This window comes from Ruditapes philippinarum, unplaced genomic scaffold, assembly GCF_026571515.1.
Source record: "Ruditapes philippinarum isolate M1 unplaced genomic scaffold, ASM2657151v2 ctg6436_1_1_1_1, whole genome shotgun sequence".
NCBI lineage: Eukaryota > Metazoa > Mollusca > Bivalvia > Venerida > Veneridae > Ruditapes > Ruditapes philippinarum.
The window spans coordinates 21,767-44,835 of NW_026862386.1; the positions used below are offsets into that span (position 1 = coordinate 21,767).

Below are 23,069 nucleotides of genomic sequence, written 5' to 3' on the forward strand. Positions count from 1 at the left end.
GTAAATATTACAATGTTATGCATGTATAATTAATGTAAGGTATGTGGGGGATGACCCCGACCCTCTCATACCTATTACGGGGTGAATAAACGGGGTTACCCAGTTGGGGCCTCAAAAAAAAAAAGTTTTATGTCAGGAAAAACTATAAAATAAGCAATGTCGAAAATTAGCTAACAAATATCAAAATATCCTTGAAACATACTTTGAAATACATATATCAATTTGTACCATCAATAATGATACATAGTCGTTTTCTATGTTTTATGGCGTAATGATATCTTATCCAATTATTGAAGTTTACTAATTACGATAACATTAATTATTACGGATCAACAATGTCTTGACCGCCTAAAACTTCGCAGCGCTGAAATGTCCACAACATTTAAAATTCAGGGTCAAAAAAGCGTTCTACAAAGTAAATAAACTTATAATCATAGTTTACGCAATGAATTAAAGGAAGTTAAAAGGTAAATAATTTTCATTCTTAACCACGTCGTTGTGCAAGTGAATGGAAAACTGATCGAACTATTTTACATATAATTATCTTGATTGATTAAAAACAACGATATGCGGAACTAAAAAAATCTTCACTTTACCAGACAAGGAATACAGAACAAATATCATTCCAAAAAGTCGATAGAATGAATTTGAACTTCTCCTGTTTGTTTATCTTCACTTTTTACGGCAATCTCTGTGTCACCAAATATAAACCTTGTACCGAATAGTCTGTCTGTTCCAAGTGAAATATCTGGAATAGGTATTACAAAATGGCCTATTTTAGTACAACCTGGTTCAGTGACTAAACGAGGGTCAGGCGATTTTGATGCATATATTTTCCTATCAATAGTTGTTTGGTCAGCATAAGTAGGGTTTGTGATTATTTCCGTTTGTTCTTCTTCTAATTTTACTGTCTGTCCAATAGTTATGTGTTTCACGAAAATATTAATACAGTGTAATTTTCCATCAATCAATTCTATCCTGGTCGGGGGATGATTACAATCAAGAGTTGTTTCATGGCAAACGCTCTGTCCATATGTGTACTTGCATATGCGCTCGGAGATTGTGCTTGGCCGATGACCAAAAATAACAGCTCCTTTCAAGACAGCTAAACCAGCCCCTTCTGGTATAATTACATTGTACCTTCTTCCAAATGCGCATTTGACAGCATCTTGAAGAATGATTGACTCCGAAAATCCACCAACCATAACAATAGCTGTACATTCTTTATTCAGCCTTTCTCCCAATAACGACTCTAAATGCTGTACAATACTATCTACTGATTGTTTGAAAAATGACTGAGCAACTTGACCATCAACTCTTAGTTTACCGCTTACGTATGTAACCTGTCCATTGAAAGGTGATGACATGATTTTGTCCTTTATCGACAATCCAGTAGCACCTTTGATAGTTTTAACAAAAGTCGGCGGTATGCGAAATGTCACTTTGCCTAAATGACCTGGTGACGTTTCCCGTTTCTTGACTTCAAACGTTCGGAACAGATCAATATAGTCATCTATATGCTCTTTCTTAAACTGCTGAAATGCCTCTGGCCCTATATAAATTGATTAAATATTAGAAATATAATCGCTTTAAGCGTAGACAACTGTTTAATTTTCAAATTAAAGATTGTGAAAATTTAGCAGATTTTACCAGCTGGTGATATCAACCTATCAAACACACTGTTCACGTACACAGGTAATTTCATTATATATGAATTGAAATCTTTTGTAAGTGCTTTCGAGCAATGCGAACCGTAGCATCTGCATCAAAGCATCATTTTTTTTTGGCAAATTTGCCTCATTTTTATTATAAGTAGATGGAGACGTTTTTATGAATGTTTTGCATTCTGTTGTGAGGGATTCAGTACCTTATACAGTATAGAAATATGCTTAAAATATTTTGTATAAAACTTAATGAAAATCGTAGATACCTGCTATATCTGAAAGGAATCGTTCGTAAGCTTTGTCTACCATAGTTCCTCCCCAGGCCCCCCCACTAGCTTTGTGTAACTCTCGGAGTTTACCATCTACTATGACTTGATGAACCGTGATATCAATAGTACCTCCTTTAAAATGAATAACATAAAAATAAGTTTTGAGATATCATTTTATTGCTTTAAATAGAAATCGAGATAAAAGATTTTGGTAATAACTAGTAATAAGCCATGCTGAAATGACATTGAAATAGATGGTGACCGATATAAATACAAGGCAAAATTTATGCTTTATCTAGGTAGATTTAGTATAGCATTTGAATATTGCAAAAAGGCATAGCGGTAACCTAGGAAAAATGGAAAAATCATTGTAAAAAGCTCTTTTTTCTGTTTATTCCAGTGTAAATTTATATTGTATTTGCGAAAATCAAACAAGAACAAATATAAGTGATTGTTTAGTAATATATCAATAAACCTATTCAAGTATTAAGTAATATGACATAACTCGTAAATCGAGACCATTTTTTAAGAAATGTTTGTTTGAAGCATCATGATTTGCATTTTTCTGGGCATATAGATGGCTTAATGATTTTGAGTTTCTATCCCAAAATTTTATGAATGAATTCACAAAACAGTCTAACTTGCTTTTTCTGTTATTCATATATCTCTCTTTAATTTCTATTTTAGTTCCTTAAAAACAGACTAAATGTGGTTACTTCGCAACAGACGATGAAAAAAGAAAAAAAAAACTTCCTGGATTTTACATGTAATTCATAAATATTTATAAAAGTACATTGCACTATTCTCCATAGCGTAATATTCAATAATCCTCTAAGTTTCTTAGTTGGACTTGTTCAGTTTCCATTTATAATTGTGGGATTACATATCAATATGTTACATTGAAGTTCAAATGTAGCACAGAAGTTTGTTGTTCTTTTTATTCATTTATTTCCACGTATTAGTATTGTTTTTGTGTCATATTAATTGCACATTTTATCAAATATATAGCAATGGCTTTTCATCATGTCAATTCATTGATTTCTGTTGATAACATGCACTGTCTTAAAACTTAGTTTTATTAGTCACCGCAAGTTTATCAGACACTTACGGTGGCACAAAGGTGACATGTGTGTGTTTTTATTTATCTCGTTGCCACGAGATACTATGTAATGGCCACGAGTTACAAAGTCTAGGCTACAAGATAGCTTAATTGTGGCCACGAGATACTAAGTCATGGCCACGAGTTACTAAGTCGTGGCCACGTGATCGCTAAGTCGTGGCCACGAGATACTATGTCGTAGCCACGAGTTACTAAGTTGTGACCAAGAGATAGCTAAGTCGTGGCCACAAGTTACAATGTCGTGGCCACAAGTTACTAAGTCATGGCCACGAGATAGCTAAGTCGTGGATACGGGATACTATGTCGTGGCCACGAGTTACTAAGTCGTGGCCATGAGATAGCTAAGTCGGTGTCACGAGATAGCTAAGTCGTGGCCACGAGATACTATGTCGTGGCCACGAGTTACTAAGTCGTGGCTACGAGATAGCTTAGTCGTGGCCACGAGATAAATAACCAATCAGATTACACCATTTATGTGAATTTCCCTAATAAACTAGACATATGCTATAGTACAAGATGCCCCTTCTTCACCAGCTTGTAAAAGTGTCATATATACAACTTATTGACTTGTCAATAATTTTACATTTAGAGTCACTGTGACCCTGAGTTTTGACCAAATGACCTCGAAATTATTAGATGTCATCTACCTATCAGGTGCAATGATCTTTCTGGGTTACATTAACCACGGCTTATCTTTTCTAAGTTATTCATCAGACAAGGATTTTACCTTATATGCTAGTTACTGTCCATGGGCAATGTCCCTTTCAAATAAAATAAACCAGGACTAATTCCTTCTCATGTTATCGTATAAACAAGGTAAACATGCCGAGGTGCGTACAAACTGAACAATTCGATCACAAACTTGCCCAACAAAGAGCTATAGTCAAAATTAATGTCTAATTGGCCTTGGAAGGTAACTTTCTGATATGATCTTAAAGACAAGTATCTTAAGTACTTTCAAAGATTAATGTTGCATGTCAAAGTAATAGTTTAAAATATTTATAATATATATAATGTATTCTGACTGGTTAATTATCTCGTGGCCACGACTTAGCTATCTCGTGGCAACGACTTAGTAACTCGTGGCCCAGACATAGTATCTCGTGGCCTCGACTTAGCTATCTTGTGGTCACGACTTAGTAGCTAGTGACCACGACATAGTATCTCGTGGCCACGACTTAGCTATCTCGCGGCCACGACATAAAATCTCGTTGCCACGACTTAGTAACTCGTGGCCACGACTAAGTAACTCGTGGCCAAGACATAGTAACTCTTGGCCACGACTTAGCTATCTCGTGGCCACGACATAATATCACGTGGCCACGACTTAGTAACTCGTGGCCACGTATAGTTATCTCGTGGCCACGACTTAGTAACTCGTGGCCACGACATAGTACCTCCTGGCCACGAGATAAATAAAAACACACACATGCCACCTACATGACTATTTTTGTAAAATATTATATATTGGTCCCATAATTTGATGAGCGATTCTCGAAAGAGTGGTAACTAGGAATCTTTCTGTTTGAACACACATGCATACGAAGTATAAGTAAATAGAATAAAATGTTCATGACCAATATATTATTCTGCTATTTTAAGAAGGGTTTTGCCTGTTTAGCAATGATTTCGTGCACGCGGCATTCTTTTTTTAAAGGCAATTTACTAATATATTTGTTTCATACAAGTATTTTGGAAGTTTTTTTTTTCAAATTAAAACAATAATGTTTTTGTCAAAAACAACCTAGCCTCGTACAGTGCGGGTTCAGGCATTATGATGGGTGTAAACATGTATAAATGTTCTCTCCCTACAAGCAATCGTCTTTCGATAGCTTTTGACTATGGTGGTGAATATAGGGATATCAAAACAGAACTGTACTGTATTATCTCTGAATCATACCAAGTTTAATCAATTTTCTTGATGGTTTCAAGTTCTATGATAACTTTTAAGAACGTTTTTTTGGTGACTAGTATTGAACTTAAGCTGGTCAGTTTACACGGGAAATCCATTGAATACATATTTTAGAGTGAACAAGAGCCTAGACTGGTTCTAAAGAAATGTTATTTGATTGGAAAAATTTATTCTTCTTTGAACGTATTATACAATTCATAAACCTGTGTCCTTGCCGTTGCTGAAGAGTTATAATTATTTTTGAATCATAAATAAAGTTTTCTCTTCTCTATAACAAATACTTGTGAAGTGTCAATACTAAACTTATTGAATGTGTTGAATTTAACAATTTACTTTTCGTCAGAGCCTTGATTATATTCAACTCGTTCAAGAAATTTAGTATAAAACTTATGCTTATTCCTTATCATCGGCATATCGTGTAAAGACGTCATTGTACATAGCTTACATGAACATGATTTTCTTATGATGGCAATATAATGAACGTGGTTTAAGTGCATCAATAGCATATCGACGCAATGAACATTTCATAAAAATATTAAACATATTAAACTTATTTTTATATAAAAAAAAATTCCCAAAATGTTTAAAATAGAATTGAGCACTTGTCTCTAAACTTGGACCAGTCGCGATGACAGCAGGGTAACAAAATTATTTGAAAGATCTACCTCCAGCATCTAAGACAATATACTTCGTTCCCGGTTCAAATGAAGCTAAGAAATTTTCTTCATGGCCTTTCTGAACGGGCAAATATCGACAGTAAAGAGAGGCTGCTTCCGGTTCAAGTGCAATCTTTAACTGTGACCTTGGAATACCAGCCTGTAACATAGTTTCCAATGTTATTTAGTAAGATAGTTTTCAATGTTGTTTACCATACTTGACATTTTATAAAATTATTATTGAATAAAGCTTGAATAAATATTGAATAAATCTTGTTCATCATGTTTGATATATATAAACATTTTTTTAAAAAAAGTATTAATTCTTTAATAAATTAGACCCATGTCACTAAACTGACATCCGGATCAAACTATTTGAAATGACAATATGCTTTTAAAAATGAAACTATTTACTGACTTGTTCTGCTGCTTCCCTCATAAACTGTTTTGCTCCATCATTCCATATTGCAGGCACTGTTAGAACCCATTTAATATCATCTTCTGATAAGTCATCTGCAAGTTGTTTGTGACACTCTTTTAGAAGATCTTTCTTCAGAAACTCAATTGCAAGTGAGAACACTGATTTTGCAGGTAACATTTTTCCTGTTTCATCTTCAAGCATGACGTGCCTTTGAATTTTCTAGATAATAAATATGTGTTTTTATAATCGAAACGGCTGAATGTCTTAAAAAGAATCTGCCATTTCCATGAAAATTCTATACCAAGCTGCATTCTAACTGTTGTTGAATTAAAAATAAATCAAAAGAGATATATTTTATATCTTAACATTACGTTGATTGATTTTGCAATATTGCATTTTAGATAATACTTTAAAATTATTTCAATTATTTAGAAATCGAACATAGGAAGGTCTGTTAATGATTGCTTAATATAAAATTCCAATAAATGTCAATATTTTCAGGAAAAGACTAAATATCGAAAGCTAAAGAAAAGCGTTTGTTTTCATTAAACTGATTATATAGGCAAATTTTAACATAATGTATAACGTATGAATTTATTATTGTTAGTTCATGTTACATTAATATATATATCACGAAATGTAAGAATTGTTATTTCCTATGTATATAATTATGTTTGGATGTAAAACCTAATGTATCATAGTTGTGACACGAAACTACAGGAAAAGTTTTTAATTAAGGATTTTGTGTGTCAGGTATTTTGTGTAATCTCTTGATAATTTTTACTAATCACTGGCCAGATATGGGAAAATCATTTCAATGGTTACATGATATCCCTGAAATGTTCCTATATTTTCACACAAACACACACACATACACGCGCGCGCACACACACGCACGCACGCACCATTGCACGCACGCGCGCGCACACACACACACGTTTTATAGAAACAGGTAGACATTAATTACGGAAGCCTATTGAGGCCGTTCTGAGTTAGAACTAAGGTGTTAGATCTTAGAACTTAGATCTTAGAACTTACGTCTTAGCTCTTAGAAATTAGAGGTTCCGTAAAGGCAGGAAAACGCCGTAAAAACTGAAAAATAGACAAGAAGATGTAAGTGAGATAAACTTTTTATTATATTTCTTTAATTTTATTTTTTTCATTTTTAAGAATTGCAGAGATATAGCTAATGTACGGAAGCCCATTGAGGCCGTTTTGAGATAGAAGTTAGAAGTTAGATCTTAGAACATAGATCTTACAACTTAGGTCTTAGCTCTTAGAACATAGAGGTTACATATTGGCGGGAACACGCAATATTTACTGCAACATAGACAAGAAGATGTAAGTGAGATATAGAGGATATTCAAGTTTTTTCTATAAATACATGATTTATTTTCATCAAGTGGTATGAAAATAAATATTTCATGAGTGGCGGTAGCCACGAGTGAAATATGGTAATTTTCATGCCACAAGATGAAAATAAATCATGTATTTATAGAAAAATCTTGAATTTTCTGTTTATTATATACATTTTTCTTTTTTTTGCTATAAAACTTGAAAGACTTTCCCTTAAATTTTGCGTACTGACATAATTTAAAAGAAAGGAGTCCGGCAAGACACCAGTGAAAATACGGAAAATATGTTTCACTGCAGTGAAAAATAAATTTTTACAGTGAAAATACGGAAAATGAAAATACGCATTTTATTTCATCAATATTTCTCAATATTTCATTTGTAAGTATATAATAAAAGCTTTTTATTATATTTCTTTAATTTTATTTTTTAATTTAAAGAATTTCAGAGTTATAGCTAGATAGTTAAAAGATTAAGTGATTATAGATTATAAATAAGAACCGGGTAAAAGCAACCAATTTCAATGGGAGGCAAAGGTCGACGAAGCTATCTTCAACAGGCTGGTACAAACTCCATAAGTGGATATTTTAGCCAGTTATAGCTATTTTTTCCGAACCAGGCTACCAAAAAAATCTACGATGAAGGCACAAGCGATGAACCTGTTGCCTATATTTATGTAATTATCAATTATCAAATCTAAAACAGTATTTAAAATTGTGTATCTGTTAGTTTTATGATAATTAAAAAATGTCGCTTTTCTAATGTGTATTAAAATAATTTGATTATTTATCCTATTTCAGATTCTTTTTCATCCCTTTTCCGGAGGATGGAAATGGTTTCTAAATAAGTATCTAGGTTTGGAGTTTGGTTGTTTGTTATTACACCAGTAACAAGTGTTGTAATCACATATTTAGCTGCCATTCCCAATGGGCGCATTAAACAAGACTAGAACCGATCAACTTGTTGTGGCATGTAAATGGTTACGACAAGTTAAAGTCAGTTGATTTTGCATCCTCGGAGCGATCTGTACAGTCGACTCATTTTATGGCTCAAACAGTATCAACAACTCGCCGGCAGTGAAAACGTCATACTACCCAGACACATTAGAGGAACTGAAAATTCTCAAATATAACGGCACAGAAAGCGTAACATGGTTGACAAGTTTGGATTAGAATGGATTAGATCCAAGCAGAACTATACATGTAAGATAAACCCAAAGAAGTTTTTGAAATACCTTTCGGAAGACCTGATACAATGTATTTTGTACCTGGAATCTCTGGAATCAACTTTGGTCATCGTGTTGAACAAGAAGACATACAGATGTGCCAGAACTTTGTGGATCACTTACAGGTCCTCATTGAAAGGAAACCGAGAAACTTGTTCGAGTGTTGTCGTCGAATAACAGAAAGCCTTTGAAGCCATTAAACGAATCATTAACATTGCACCTTGATTTTTTACAGATGATTGTGGAGCATTTACAATGACTTACAATGAACATGTAATTGGGTTTCGTGTTGGCATTCATAATTATTAATAAGAAATTATATCATTGATTATATATTATATTAATTATATCATTGATTATATATTATATTCTAACATAGATTTATGTGATTTTAGACCCCCAATATTATCCTTTTGGGTTAATGATGCCTGGATCTTTTGAAAAACCTATTGAACTGTTTCAAGATTACTGTTTATGTGGAACGGTTAATGTAGTCAGAGCTTCAATAAATGGTCCGACCAAATTGTGTGTCTATTCTACATTTAAAATTTCATTTATGTTCTCTTTGTATTATTATTGTATTAGATAACCATTGCCTTAATTGTAACGAAGTGCACTTCTGTATTAATATTTGATGACATTATCAGTGTTTTAATACTGATTTGGGTTACCATGATATATATATATATATATATATATATATATATATATATATATATATATATATATATATATATATATATATATATATATATATATATATATATATATATATATATATATATATATATATATATATTAAAAGTATTAAAATAAAATGCCATTTGCTACAATTTCCTAAGGCGACAAAAGTGCATTATTCTGCACAAATGATTGATGGCGTGACTTGTTCTTTGCTTCAAATGGGCCTGCAGTATATTCACAAGGACATTTTATTACTAAATAGAAACAATATAATCTAAGTTTATGGTATTCAAATTGGCAGGGTACCGAATGATGGCTTAACAAGCAATTGTTGTATAAGTAGGCTAAGCTATAATACTAGATATAAAGCGTGTTAAAAATAATTGAAGAATCCATAGCGATTTAATAAAAACCTCATTCAATTATTGAAGCTATAGTTGCATGTTGCCTTAAATTGCAGTGCTAGGCAAAACAGTTTGCAAACGTATTTTTGGTTTATATGCAGTACGTTTATTGATTGTTTTGTGCGTGCGTGCGTGCGTGTGTATGTGTGTGTCGGCCTTTTGTTCAAAGAAGTGTCAGCATCAGAAGAACCATTGCACACGATACATCTGCACTTGCGCATGCCTTTCAGACTAGTTATGACGTTTTTTAATGCACGGGCCAACAGGTATAACAATGCGGTACAGACAAAATCGGAGTATAACAAAGCTGAGACCCTGTCTCGATCAATCGAAATATAGGGCTTCAAATAGGTGTTCCAAGAGGGGACCGTGGCAGTGAAGGACATACAAAGTGGCCTAAACATGGTCCAACTATCTTCGAACTTAGACATTAGAAATTAGTTCTTAGACATTAGAACTTAGACATTAGAAATTAGTTCTTAGAACTTAGACATTAGAACTTAGACATTAGAACTTAGACATTAGAACTTAGACATTAGAACTTAGTTATTAGAACTTAGTTATAAAATTTAAAAAAAAATGTTTTGAAAGAGATAAAAGAAGGAAGCATAACTCAGTTATCATACATAAAACTTTATTCAAGTAACAGTAATCATACATAAAACTTAATTCAAGTAACAGTAAACTACAAAACATGAAACAAGGCACTTATCTCATTTATCAGAAAAAAAGAATATCACAGTCTCGACAAGAACATGTCAATAGCGTGCAAACTTCAGAAACCATTAATACTTCAGCTCTGTCACAATTATATTTTTTGGTAAAGATCAATGATATCTGTCTACATCAAATATTCATAGAAAAAAATCGAATGAACAAAATACTTATTTTTTAAACGTTTTGTTAATAGTTTAAAAAATATAGCGTTTCTTAATCCGTCAGTTATATTAAAAATATATATGCACATGAACTTGAAATTAAACCAGAACGATGAACTAAGAACTTTGAACTTGGATAAACAGTTCTGTAAAATGCCTAATTAGTTTAATGTGTCAAGGCAATATGACGCTGTCAATTCGGACGAGTTGTTACTGTTTGTTACTTCGAGACATAAAATGTGTCGACTGTACCCGTCGATCGCTCCGTGGATGCAGAATCCACACAGCTTTAACTTATCGTAACCATTTACATGCCACACAAAGTAAAGACCTTTTGAGATATATCTTCGCCGATATGATCGGTGGCTTTGCGGTTATTAGTTCCTTTTGGATCGCTTTGAGGCAATAGCCTCATCACAGAATCTCTACACATTGCAACCGGTAGTCTGTCAGCAGTTTGTGCTACATCGATCCATACCTACATACTTGGTACTCCTCTGGATTACTACAATAATGGGGTCCCTTCCATCGTCCTTAGGTGTACGTGTTTTGCGTTGGATAATTTTTTGCTTGCTTTCAGTATTAGTTTAATATTATTGTAAAATAAACTATGGATAAGTAATTCTTAATCAGTTCAAGGCTTGTTAAATGCGCCCCTCTGAGAATGATAGTTAAATCCATGATCACAAGACTAAGATACTGGTGTTATAACAGCCAATTCCAAACATCCATACCCATGTAGAAACATTTTTTGTCGTCCGGAAAAGGAATAAAGAAGATTCTGCAATAGGAAAAAATAATCAAATTATTTTAATACACATTAGAAACCGACATTTTTTACTTATTATAAAACTATTAGATACACAATTTAAATACTGTTTCAAATTTGTTAATTGGGGAGTCATATAAAAACAGGCAACAGATATATCAGTTTCAAAGCTGGTGTCCGCCATCGAAGATTTTTTTTGGTAGCCAGGTTCGGCTAGAATAGCTAGAACTGACTAACATAGTTACTTATAGAGTTAATTGTCCCTGCTTGCTGTAGATAGCTTGTTCGACTTTTGTCTCCTATTGAATTTTTTTTTATTCATAATATATCATTTAATCTTTTAACGTTCTAGCTATTTCTCTGCAATTCTTTGAATAAAAAATAGAACTAAAGAATTATAATAAAAAGTTTATCTTACTTACATCTTCTTGTCTATCTAGCAGTAAATATGGCGTTTTCTCGCCTATACGGAACCTCTCAGTTTTAAGAGCTAAGACCTAAGTTCTAAGGTCTAAGTTCTAAGATCTAACATCTAAGTTTTAACTTCTATCTCAAAACGGCCTCAATGGGCTTCCGTACTAATGCGTTAAAAGATTAAGTGATTATATCTTATATACAAGGGCCGGGTAAAAAAGCTACCAATTTCAATAGGAGGCAAAGGTCGTCCAATCTTTCTTCAAAAGACCATGACAAACTCCATAACTGGCAATATTAGTCAGTTCTAGCTATTAAAGCCGAACGTGGCTACCAAACAAATCTACGATGAGGGAAAAAGCGCCGAAACTGATATATGTTGCCTTTATTTGTGTAATTCCCCAATTATCAAATTTAGAACAGCATTTAAAAATGTGTATCTGTAAGTTTTAAAATAATTAAAAAATGTCGGTTTTCTTATGTGTATTAAAATAATTTGATTGATTTTCCTATCGCAGAATCCTCATCCCTGTTCTGGACGACGAAATTGGTCTCTAAATTGGCATGGGGATTGAAAGTTACACCAGTTACAGGTTTTGTAATCACAGATTTAGCTGTCATTCTGAGAGGGGCGCAATTAACAAGACTAGAACTGATTTAACTTTGTGAGGCATGTAAATGATAACGACAAGTTAAAGCCATGTTGATTATCTGTACAGTCGACTCATTTTATGGCTTGAAGTATCACAGCAACAGCTCGCCCGCAGTGATACTACAGCGTCATACTACCCAGACACATTAAACAAAATAGGAATTGCTGTTTGGTTCTTTTGGTGCGATAGAGGAACTGAAAATTCAACGCTAGCAATGCTTCAACTATTTTTAGATATAACGGCACAGAGCGTATCAGGGTAAAAAGTTCTATGTAGGAAAGAGTGTAGCGTTTAGAGTCCTGGTATGGATTACTTCGTAGACAAGGTTACACTGGTGGATTTCAGTTTTCAATGATCTGTTTGAATATAACAACTTGCGTTCACTTTGAATACTAAAAATATTGATATGGATTCGATCCAAGCCGAGCTCTACGTGATAAGCTAAACCCAAAAGAATTTTGAAATACCTTACGGCAGACCTGATATTTATAATGTTTTCTTTTGTACCTGGAATCTAAGGTGGGCATAACTTTGGTCATCGTGTTGATTAAGCAGACATAAAGATATGCAATAACTTTATGGACCACTTAATTAAACGGCTTCATGTAACGAAACCGAGAATTTTGTTCAGTGTTGTCGTCGAATTACAGAAACTTCTGGTAGCTATTAAACAAATCGTTGACATTGTACCTTAAAATTTTACCGATGATTGTGGAGCATTTCCAAAGACTTACAATGAACATGTAATTTGGTTCTATTTTGGCATTAATATACAACACAAAATTTGCTAATGATCACCTTTTTGACATTGCATATTTCAGTCCTATTATTTCATATTAAAATCATATTTCCGCAAACGATACACCTGTACAGGGACCTCATAATCGTGCACTTAAGCTATCGATTTGTCATGTACACCTTGCGCGATAAGCACGTGGAAAAGCATACCCATGGAAATTTAGTGTTTATGGCCATGTGCTTTCACTTAAACGTGTACAAGACTCATCTTTTTTTTATTATAAAACTGTGTTCGAAAGTAACAAACAATGGCAAATCGACTGGTTAGACGTCGTCTTAGTGAAGATGAGATGAACAGGGTATTGGAATGTTGGAGGCTGGCCGTTCGCAAGGCACGTTGCCCATGTCCTTGGGGTATCCCAGAGCGTTGTCTCCTGGATGTGGAACATATTCAAAATGACTGGAAATATCTTACAGGGCCCCGCCGGAAATCAGGAATGTTCAACGACTCAAGCCCAGGACGTCTTCATTGTCATTCAGGCCAGGCGCCAACGGTTCTCGAAAGCTACGACCTAACGTAACAATTTCCAGATGCGTGTAAACACACAAACTGTTAGAAACAGGTTGCATGATGCTGGGTTGAGATCACGGAGAACAGCTACATATGTATTTGCATTTCTTTGACACAACGCCATATTCAAGAGCGTTTGCAATGGGCACAGACTCACGTCACATGGACAGTTAATGATTGGACCAAAGCCCTCAAGGTTTTGTGTGGACTTCACGGACAGACTGGCTACGGTTTGGAGAAGTCCAAATTAACGCTTAGCTCCAGCATGCGTTGCAGAACACGACCATTTTGGCGAGGGTCATTCATGGTGTGGGCGGGAATACGCGCTCAGGGGAAAAGGAACCTACACATCATTGAAAACGGTATACTGACGGTAAGGTACGTCAATGAAATCTTAGATGTCCATGTACGCACGTACGTTGGCGCAGTCTGCCCTTATTTCATTCTTATGGATTACAACGCACGTACACACAGAGCTCACATCACAAACCGATATCTTGAGGAGGCAACTTTAGTCCGCATGGATTGGCCAGCGAGGTCCTCGGATTTAAATCCAACTGTGCATGCTTGGGATATGCTGCAGAAAGCCATTTTTCACGCCACGTCCAACCAACAACAGTTCAGAAGCTAAGACATGCAATCATAGAGGAATGGGCCCAGATTCCTCATCCCAAGGTCCGCATGCTCATCAGCAGCATGCGGTGGCGATGTCAGGCCGTAAATAATGCCCGCAGACATCATACTCTGCATTAAACACCCTACGCAAACCATTTCCTGATTTTTTTCAAGATTTTTTTATTCTACTATGTGATCTCCAAAATGTTCACTTCTGCAGCAACAGACACATGTCAAGGAACACTTCATTGTCATTATTTTCATAAAAAACAATTCCTTACTAATTATATTTAATTCCTTTAAATCAATTTTCACATTTATTACAAATACACATAAGTAACGCACTGTAGAAAAAGTGATCCATTGCAAACTTTGAGTAGTTATTATCAATTATAAATTATACTATTTATTAAGTAATTATCATATTTAATACTGATTAAATTATTAACTTTATCAGTATTTTAACATAAGACTTATGTTATATCAGACACTTTAACCTATACATGTATGTCCAAATTATATTCTTTGTGTTAAATGATGACAGGAATCTTGAAAAAAATGTTTCAAGATAAATGTTTATGAAGAACGTCTGGTGTAGTTAGAGCTTCAATAAATGGCCTGATCAAATTGCGTGTCTATTCTTCATTTAAAATTACACGTATGTGCACTTTGCAGCAGCGGTCAACCCTTCCGTGTTTCCTTTTCTACTAGGTCAAGATCACAGTGGCCACTTAAGTAAAATATAGCCATTGCCTTAATTTTAACGAAGTGCACTTCTGTATTAATATTTGATTAAAGTATCAGCTCTTTGATACTGATTGGGGTTGCATTGATAAATAAGCATATTAAAAGACAATGATCATTCTTATATAGTAATGAAATGAATAACCATTTGCTACAATTTCCTAAGGTGACAAAGTGGCATAATTCTGCACAAATAATTAATGGTGTATATGCTCTTGGCTACAAATTGGGGCCATCAGTATATTTACAAGGAATCGCAATACTGAATTGTCACAATATAATTTTACAAAGGAAGCAAATGAACGTGTCATTAACAGGGTACCTAATGATGGCTTATCGAGCAATTGTTGCATAACTAGCTACAATACTAAATGCAAAGCGTGCACAAAATAAAATAATGTAAAAATCCATGATAGCGATTTTATAAAAACCGCATGCCATTATTGTGGCTATAGTTGCATGGTCCCTTAAAATGCAGTGATAAAGGAAATCACCGAATGCAAAAGCATTTTAGTTACTAAGTACGTTTATTTATTGTTTTTTATGTGTGTTACGGTCTTTTGATCAGAAGAACCAAATCAACTGATTTTCACGCGATACATTAGAACTTCCGCCTGCCTTTCAGACATGTAAGGACGTGTTCTTAAATGCACGGGCCAATAGGTATGTGTAGACAAAATAGAGTGGAGAGCTTGTCTCGATTTATCGAAATAAAGGGTTTCTAGCAGGTGGTCCAAAAGGGGCCCTTGGCAGTGAAAGACCTACAAAGTGGCCTAAACGTCGTTCAACTATCTTAGAACTTAGATATTAGAACTAAGACATTAAAACTTAGTTATAAGAACTTAGTTATTAAAACAAGAACATTAGAACTTAGACATTAGAACTTAGTTTTTAGAACTTAGACATTAGAACTTAGACATTAGAACTAAGACATTAGAACTTAGACATTAGAACTTAGACATTAAAACTTAGACATTAGAACTTAGTTATTAAAGCTTATTTATTAGAACTTAAAATATCGGTTTTAAAATAGCTAAAAGAAGGAAACATAACCCCGTTCACATACATTAATCTTTATTCAAGTTACAATAAACTGCAAAACATGATTTAAGACACTTATCTAATTTATCACAAAAAAGAATATCACAATCTCAACAAGAACTTGACAATGGCGTTCCCCCGTGCACATTCCAGAAACAGTTAATACTTCAACTCTGTTGCAATAATATTTATGGTAAAGATCAATGATATCTTAGATTTGCATCAACTACTAGTATTCGTAGAAAAAGAGAAGTTTGTATGATCTCAGAGATACAATGAGACAAAAAGCTCAGGAAGTTATGGTAAAATCCAATACAATATATGATAAGTTAGTGTGAATATATGACCGAATAGTTCAAGAAATACTCAAGTTTGGTAAATGTAATAAATAAATGATATTTTAGATCCATGTCATCTTTAGGCCAAGACCATATATTCTTACTCGAAGTCATCGGGACTGTCAAAACATATCGGAAAATGTCGCATAAGCGTATTACGGTTTGAACGAGTCAGAAACTGATTTTTGCAGAAGACATGTGCATAATTTATATTTAAGAAAATTAATGAGATGTCTCCATGTCTTGTTTTCTTGTAGTTAAAGTAGTCAAGAATTGGTACGTGTGTATTCAAACTAAAATATTGTAATTCTCAAGAAATGGTGAGTTCAATAAAATATATGGTAAAAGCCTAAAGTTAAAAGGAAGTTCTTACCACTAGGATGGCTATCTGTGAATATGAGCAAAATGGTAATGTGACATAAGCCTATGTTTTAATTATTATAATCAAATGATGCATATTATTGAATGGAAAATGCAGCTCACAATACGTCATGACCGGGTATACTTTTCACTGATGATAAGCTAAGAATTATTCTTAAGAAATAAGATTGGTAATACAGAGCAACCTAGTACTTTGTAATGGTTGTCTTCCCACGATACTTCACTTATCTTCATTTCGAAAAAACTTTTCAAAACCTTAAAAATATAGAACAAATTCTGAAAAGGCAAATCTTAAACTTTGTACATTGAAAAAAAAAGAAAATTGTATTATCATATCATATTTTTAAAAACCACAATAACAATCATACACAGTTTGTAAACCTGTAAAAAAATAATTTCAAACTCTTAAAAATCTTATCAAAATGAATATTTTAAATATGTAGTGTATTTTTAGCAATTTTCTCTTTTATTGAAGAATCTTTAAACCAAGGCTGCTAAGTGTACGATGAATGTTCTTGTAAGCATGGTTCAGATGAAACTAGAACTATCGCTGAATGCAATTCATACCCCACCAATGTCCTTGACAGAACATTTTCTAAGCCTAAAAGGGGCATAACTTCTGGCATAATTCAATGGAATTGGATAATTTTCGTCATCTGAGCGTACTTGTAACCATTCATATAAAATTTAAGTTTCAAGTAAATATCTGTTCTGATTTAAGAAGTATTATAGTAAATAAATTTAAAGATATAAAAATGTACTTAACTTTGACAAAATACAATACAAAGTTATCCCCACCCCCACTTTTTTTAGTTATGAAACTTGACCAGCATATCTTACTTGCGACACTTCGTATAAGTTTCAAATGATTATCTGTTCTAGTTTTAGAAATATTAAAGTACATGTTAAAATTTCAGAACAATTTTTGACCTTCAAGTGTGGCCTTGACCTTAAGCTGGCACAAGGGTAAGATGGGTTCTGCACTAGCCCATTTGGGTTGAACATTTGAGTAAAGTTTGAAGAAAATCCTTCCATTAGTATAGAATTTATAGAGCGGACACAATATTGTATGCAAATCTAAAAACTTAAAAAGAGGCATAACTTTGTCAAAATGCAAACAGAGTTATGAAACTTGACCTGCATATCTCACTTGCGACACCTCATATATATTTTAAGTTTCAAGCAAATACCTGAGCTAGTTTCTGAAATATTCAAGTACATGTTAAAATTTAAGAACATTTTCTAAGTCAATTTTGACCTTCAGGTGTGACCTTGACCTTAAGCCGGCACAAAGATAACATGGGTTCTGCACATAACCTTGTTGAGGTAAACATTTGAGTAAAGTTTGAAGAAAATTCTTCTATTAGTACAGGATTTATAGAGCGGACACGACATATTGTCTAAATTTGATTGTATGTAAATTTGAAAACTTAAAAAGGGGCATATCTTTATCAAAATGCAATACAGAGATATGAATTTTGACCTGCATATCTTAATTGTGACACTTCATATATATTTTAAGTTTCAAGCAAATATCTTTTTCTAGTTTCAGAAATATTCAAATAATGTTAAAATTTTAGAATATTTCTAAGTCAATTTTTGACTTCAAGTGTGACCTTGACCTTTAGCCGGCAAAAGGGCAACATGGGTTCTGCACATCCCCTTTGTGGAGGTGAACATTTGAGCCAAGATTGAAGAAAATCTTTCAATTAGTGTAGGACTTACAGAGCAGACACGACATACTGTCTAATTTTTAATTGTTTGATATTTAACAATCAATTGTGACCTTGACCTTGAGCTGACACATAGGCAACATGGGTTCTGCACACACCCTTGTTGAGGTGAACATTTGAGCCAAGTTAAAAAGAAATCTTTCAATACGCGTAGGACTTACAGAGCTGACACGACATACTGTCTTATATTTGATTGTTTGATATTTGACCTTCAAATGTGACCTTGACCTTGAGCTGACACATGGGCAACATGGGTTCTGCACATCCCCTTGTTGAGGTGAACATTTGAGCCAAGTTTGAAAGAAATCTTTCAATTAGTGTAGGACTTACAGAGCGGACACGACATACTGTCTAATATTTGATTGTTTGATATTTAACCTTCAAATGTGACCATGACCTTGAGCTGACACATTGGCAACATAGGTTCTGCACATCCCCTTGTTGAGGTTAACGTTTGAGCCAAGTTTAAAAGAAATCTTTCAATACGCGTAGGACTTACAGAGCTGACACGACATACTGTCTTATATTTGATTGTTTGATATTTGACCTTCAAATGTGACCTTGACCTTGAGCTGACACATGGGCAACATGGGTTCTGCAAATCCCCTTGTTGAGGTGACTTTGAGCCAAGTTTGAAAGAAATCTTTCAATTAGTGTAGGACTTACAGAGCGGACACGACATACTGTCTAATATTTGATTGTTTGATATTTGACCTTCAAATGTGACCATGACCTTGAGCTGACACATGGGCAACATAGGTTCTGCACATCCGCTTGTTGAGGTGAACATTTGAGCCAAGTTTGGGTATAGGATTTATAGAGCGGTCACGATAATGGAGACGGACGGACGGACGCGACAAACGTATCCATTATAGACCCCCACATTTTGTGGTGGGGGTATGATAAAACATCGAACATACAGAGTAAACATAATACTTGAACTTGAAAATTAAACCAGAATGATGATCTAAGAACTTGGATATACATTTCTGCAAAATGCCAAATTCCTTTAATGTGTCAAGGTAGTATGACACAATCAATGCGGGCGAGTTGTTGCTGTTTGATACTTAGAGACATAAAATGCGTTGACTGTATACGTCGATAGCTCCGTGGATGCAGAATCCTTATGGCTTTAACTTGTCGTAACAATTTACATGCGACACAAAGTAAGGACCTTTCGAGACATATCTTCGCCGAAATGATTGGTGGCTTTGCGTTTAATTCCTTTGGGATCAATTTGTGGCATCAGTCTCATTACAGAATCTCTAGACATTGCAACCGGTAGTCAGTCTCTAATTTGTGCTAAAATGGGCTTAAAATGCTACTTTTGCCTCCTATTGAATTGGAATGTTTTTCACCACGCCTTTTAAGTTATACATATATAATAACCTAATAAGTTAACATAATAGCTATATCTCTGCAATTCTTAAAATATATAATTAAAGAAATATAATTAGAAGTTTACCTCACATACATCTTCATGTCTATCTTGCAGTCAATATGGCGTTTTCCTGTCTTTATGGGATCTCTAGTTTTAAGAACTAAGACCTAAATTCTAAGATCCAAGTTATAAGTTATAAGATATCACAGAAAGTTCGAATGAGAGACCTTGGACCGTTTGGAAGCTATCCATATAGCGTTCGGAGGACCGGAGGTTCTACTCACGTGCCGACTAGTTCCTCAATAATGTAAAGCTGGAAAGTTTCCACGTAAACATTACGGTGTCGGTAAGAATTAAAACCCAACAAAACAACCAAAAATTCGACATCACATTGCATGCAAATTCTAGCAAACATATTAATGTAAATAACCTATGTATGCAGTACCAAAGGAAATATTATAAAGATTACCATCTTATCATAAAGCATCATTTTAAATCTCCAGAAGTAGTACCATGGTTCGTGAGCCCTTTCTTCCGAAAGATCCGCATACTTGTTCTCCGCCTTGTATCCGAAAGAATCCAACGTTTTCCCATCCGGTTCAATCAGAACACATGTTGGTGCTAGAAATGTATAAATTGGTGAAATGAAATAAAATAGTTAACATGCACCCGATTCTGTTTTGTTAGCTGCTACTAGCACATTTTTATTAGACTTATTAGGCTAACAAAAGACAATGTTACTTACAGAAGTAAAGTTAACATAACGGACTAATAAAAATAAAGGCATAACAGTGTGATCAATTATATTTTGCTTTCATTCTTTTTCTTTTTTGAAATAGTTTCACGTTACTTGCAGAAGTAAATTTAACATAACGGACTTATAAAATTAAACATGTATACCGAAATCATACACGGACACAACATCATTATTCTTTTACATTATTTAAGTACTGCATAGTTAACAAAACTTATGGCAATTTTTAAGATAAAACCATTTCAAAAACTCAAATATTTTATTATTATTCATTGAGCTTTTCTCATATTAATGAAGAATGGCAACTCTGTGCATCACTAATAAGTTTTCACTAATGCCTTTAATCTATAAAAAAATAAACTGTAAATGATGAAATATACCTTTAGCCGAGATGAGTTGATTGCCGATCCAATTTCTGGCGCAAACTTTTGTTGGATTATTATGAAAGTCACCCTTGAAAGAAAAGGCCCATCCGGAATATGTCGTTCCGAAATCAATTGCTGCAACGAGTATGGAACTCATTCTTCAGCCTTACCTTTAAATGAACATTTATGAAGTTGTAACCTACTGTCAATGTTTTTTTAATTAAAAATTGGTTTGAGTAGTCATTCAACACAATCAAAGTGAAGAGAGTGTTCGCTTTTTTTTCTGACACGGCTTGCTCTTAGTCTATGTTTAGTTCAATGGACTTTAAAATTGCTTCTTATCCAGACCAATTTATATTATATAGTATTACATAAAATTAACAAAAATACATTTAAATATTGCTAAGATTAGTCATTAAAAGCTGTATTGAACACCAATACATACGTATAAAGGTTTTTCATCTGTGAGTGTTCGCGAGACATTAACATGAATCTGTGGATTTTTCAAATTAAGAAACGTCCGTACTTGTGTTTATACGGCGGTAAAACTTGATAAAATTGAATTTTAAAAGATGATTAAGGTTAATAGACCTGCATATCACTGACAAGCCGCCAAAAGAAATATTTTAAAAGCAGACAACATATCCTTACAGTAAAACAGTAATTAAGTAGGAATACTGAAACCGCACAGAAAAATGTCATAAAGAAGGCACTAGAAATACCAAAAACACAATAATTATGTCGTGCTGAACGATCTTCAAGGATAGAAAATATATTAACATATCTGAAAGAATGTAGGAGCGACATTGAAAAGCGAAGTTTTCTTTTCTTCTTTAATAAACAAATCATGAATGAAAAGTAAAAACGACAATTTATTCCTCAAACCTTACAGTATACATATATTATTAAAAACGTGTCCATTAAGCCATTATAAAATCCCAATGTGAGTGTCAAATTTAAGTTCTAGACAAAAAACAACAACATTTCTTTTTGTAATTGAAATCAACAAATTGCAGTTTGAACTATTATTAAGTTAGTTATTAAGTTAGTTGACCCGACATTTTAACTTTATGTATCAAGAAGTAATTGATGGTATGATATGTCAGGGACGAACGAACAAAAGTGCACAATTTAATAAGAGCAAAATTGATATCTAATGATCAATAAGGATCTTTGTATACTTTCCCTGACATCATTCGGCGCTGCTTGGTTAATATATATATCGCCGCTATTGTGTTTAAAATATCAACAAAGGAGTAACAGAGCAGTCCTTTAATGCAACTGAAACATTACAATTTAACTGTTTATCAAAAACAAAAAGGTTTATATTGGTATGAAAGTAACAAACAGTTTAATAAAAAAACAAGTACATGATTTTAATGATACAGGAATAAAGGTAACTGATGTGCAGATAATTTGTTTTTCTTCATTATATCTTAAAATAGTATAAAATCTTATAAATACCTAGCGGATAAAGTTAACAACTGGTATTTATAATTTCGTTAAAACAATCAAGCAGTATTTTATATTCATGTGTATGAGATATACAATAAGGTTATGGCTACAATGTGAAACAATATGCATATTGTTCGTCACAAACTTAAGTAGTGTGACTGCTTTAAAATTAAGTATAATACAAGCCTAATTGTCAATGATATGACAGGCATTGTGAGATATATATTCATAATATAAAAACTGATCTATTTAAAATCTTTAAATACCGAAAATCGTTTAAAAAATCTGTTTATCTGCGCAGTTAAGTTTGGATAAATCTGTTGAACAAATTATAGGCAATTAACTTCGCTATAAAAAGTGCCTACTAATATGACTTGAGTGTAGCAAAGTAATTGTACCTTTTGTAGATTGCGACAGTTTACATCTTACCATTGAGTAGGTCAAGTAAGGTTATTTAGATAGGTTTGTAATTATAAAGCCAGTCATTAGGCATGAATAAATAATAAAATGAAATAAAAAAATCAAATAGGA

The 23,069-nt window shown here is 33.6% G+C and overlaps 1 protein-coding gene across 1 annotated transcript; it reads right to left on the reverse strand.

The window, feature by feature from the left end:
• Positions 1-403: 403 nt before the first annotated feature.
• On the reverse strand, positions 404-21,247 carry LOC132718953 (heat shock 70 kDa protein 12B-like). The gene is made up of 6 exons (XM_060702666.1): positions 21,099-21,247; positions 20,434-20,585; positions 6,040-6,261; positions 5,631-5,781; positions 1,931-2,065; positions 404-1,552 (listed from the first exon to the last, which is right to left on the reverse strand). The coding sequence occupies exons 1-6, from the start codon at positions 21,238-21,240 to the stop codon at positions 621-623; spliced, it is 1,734 nt and encodes a 577-aa protein (XP_060558649.1). The 5' UTR covers positions 21,241-21,247; the 3' UTR covers positions 404-620.
• Positions 21,248-23,069: the final 1,822 nt, after the last annotated feature.

Bases quoted from the DNA above. Each gene is read 5' to 3' on its own strand.
- LOC132718953 (XM_060702666.1), bottom strand. From the start codon at position 21,240: ATGAGTTCCATACTCGTTGCAGCAATTGATTTCGGAACGACATATTCC. The intron at 20,586-21,098 runs GTATATTTCATC...ATACATTTCTAG, and splicing joins TCAACTCATCTCGGCTAAAG to CACCAACATGTGTTCTGATT. The intron at 1,553-1,930 runs GTATCTACGATT...CAATTTATATAG, and splicing joins ATTCCTTTCAGATATAGCAG to GGCCAGAGGCATTTCAGCAG.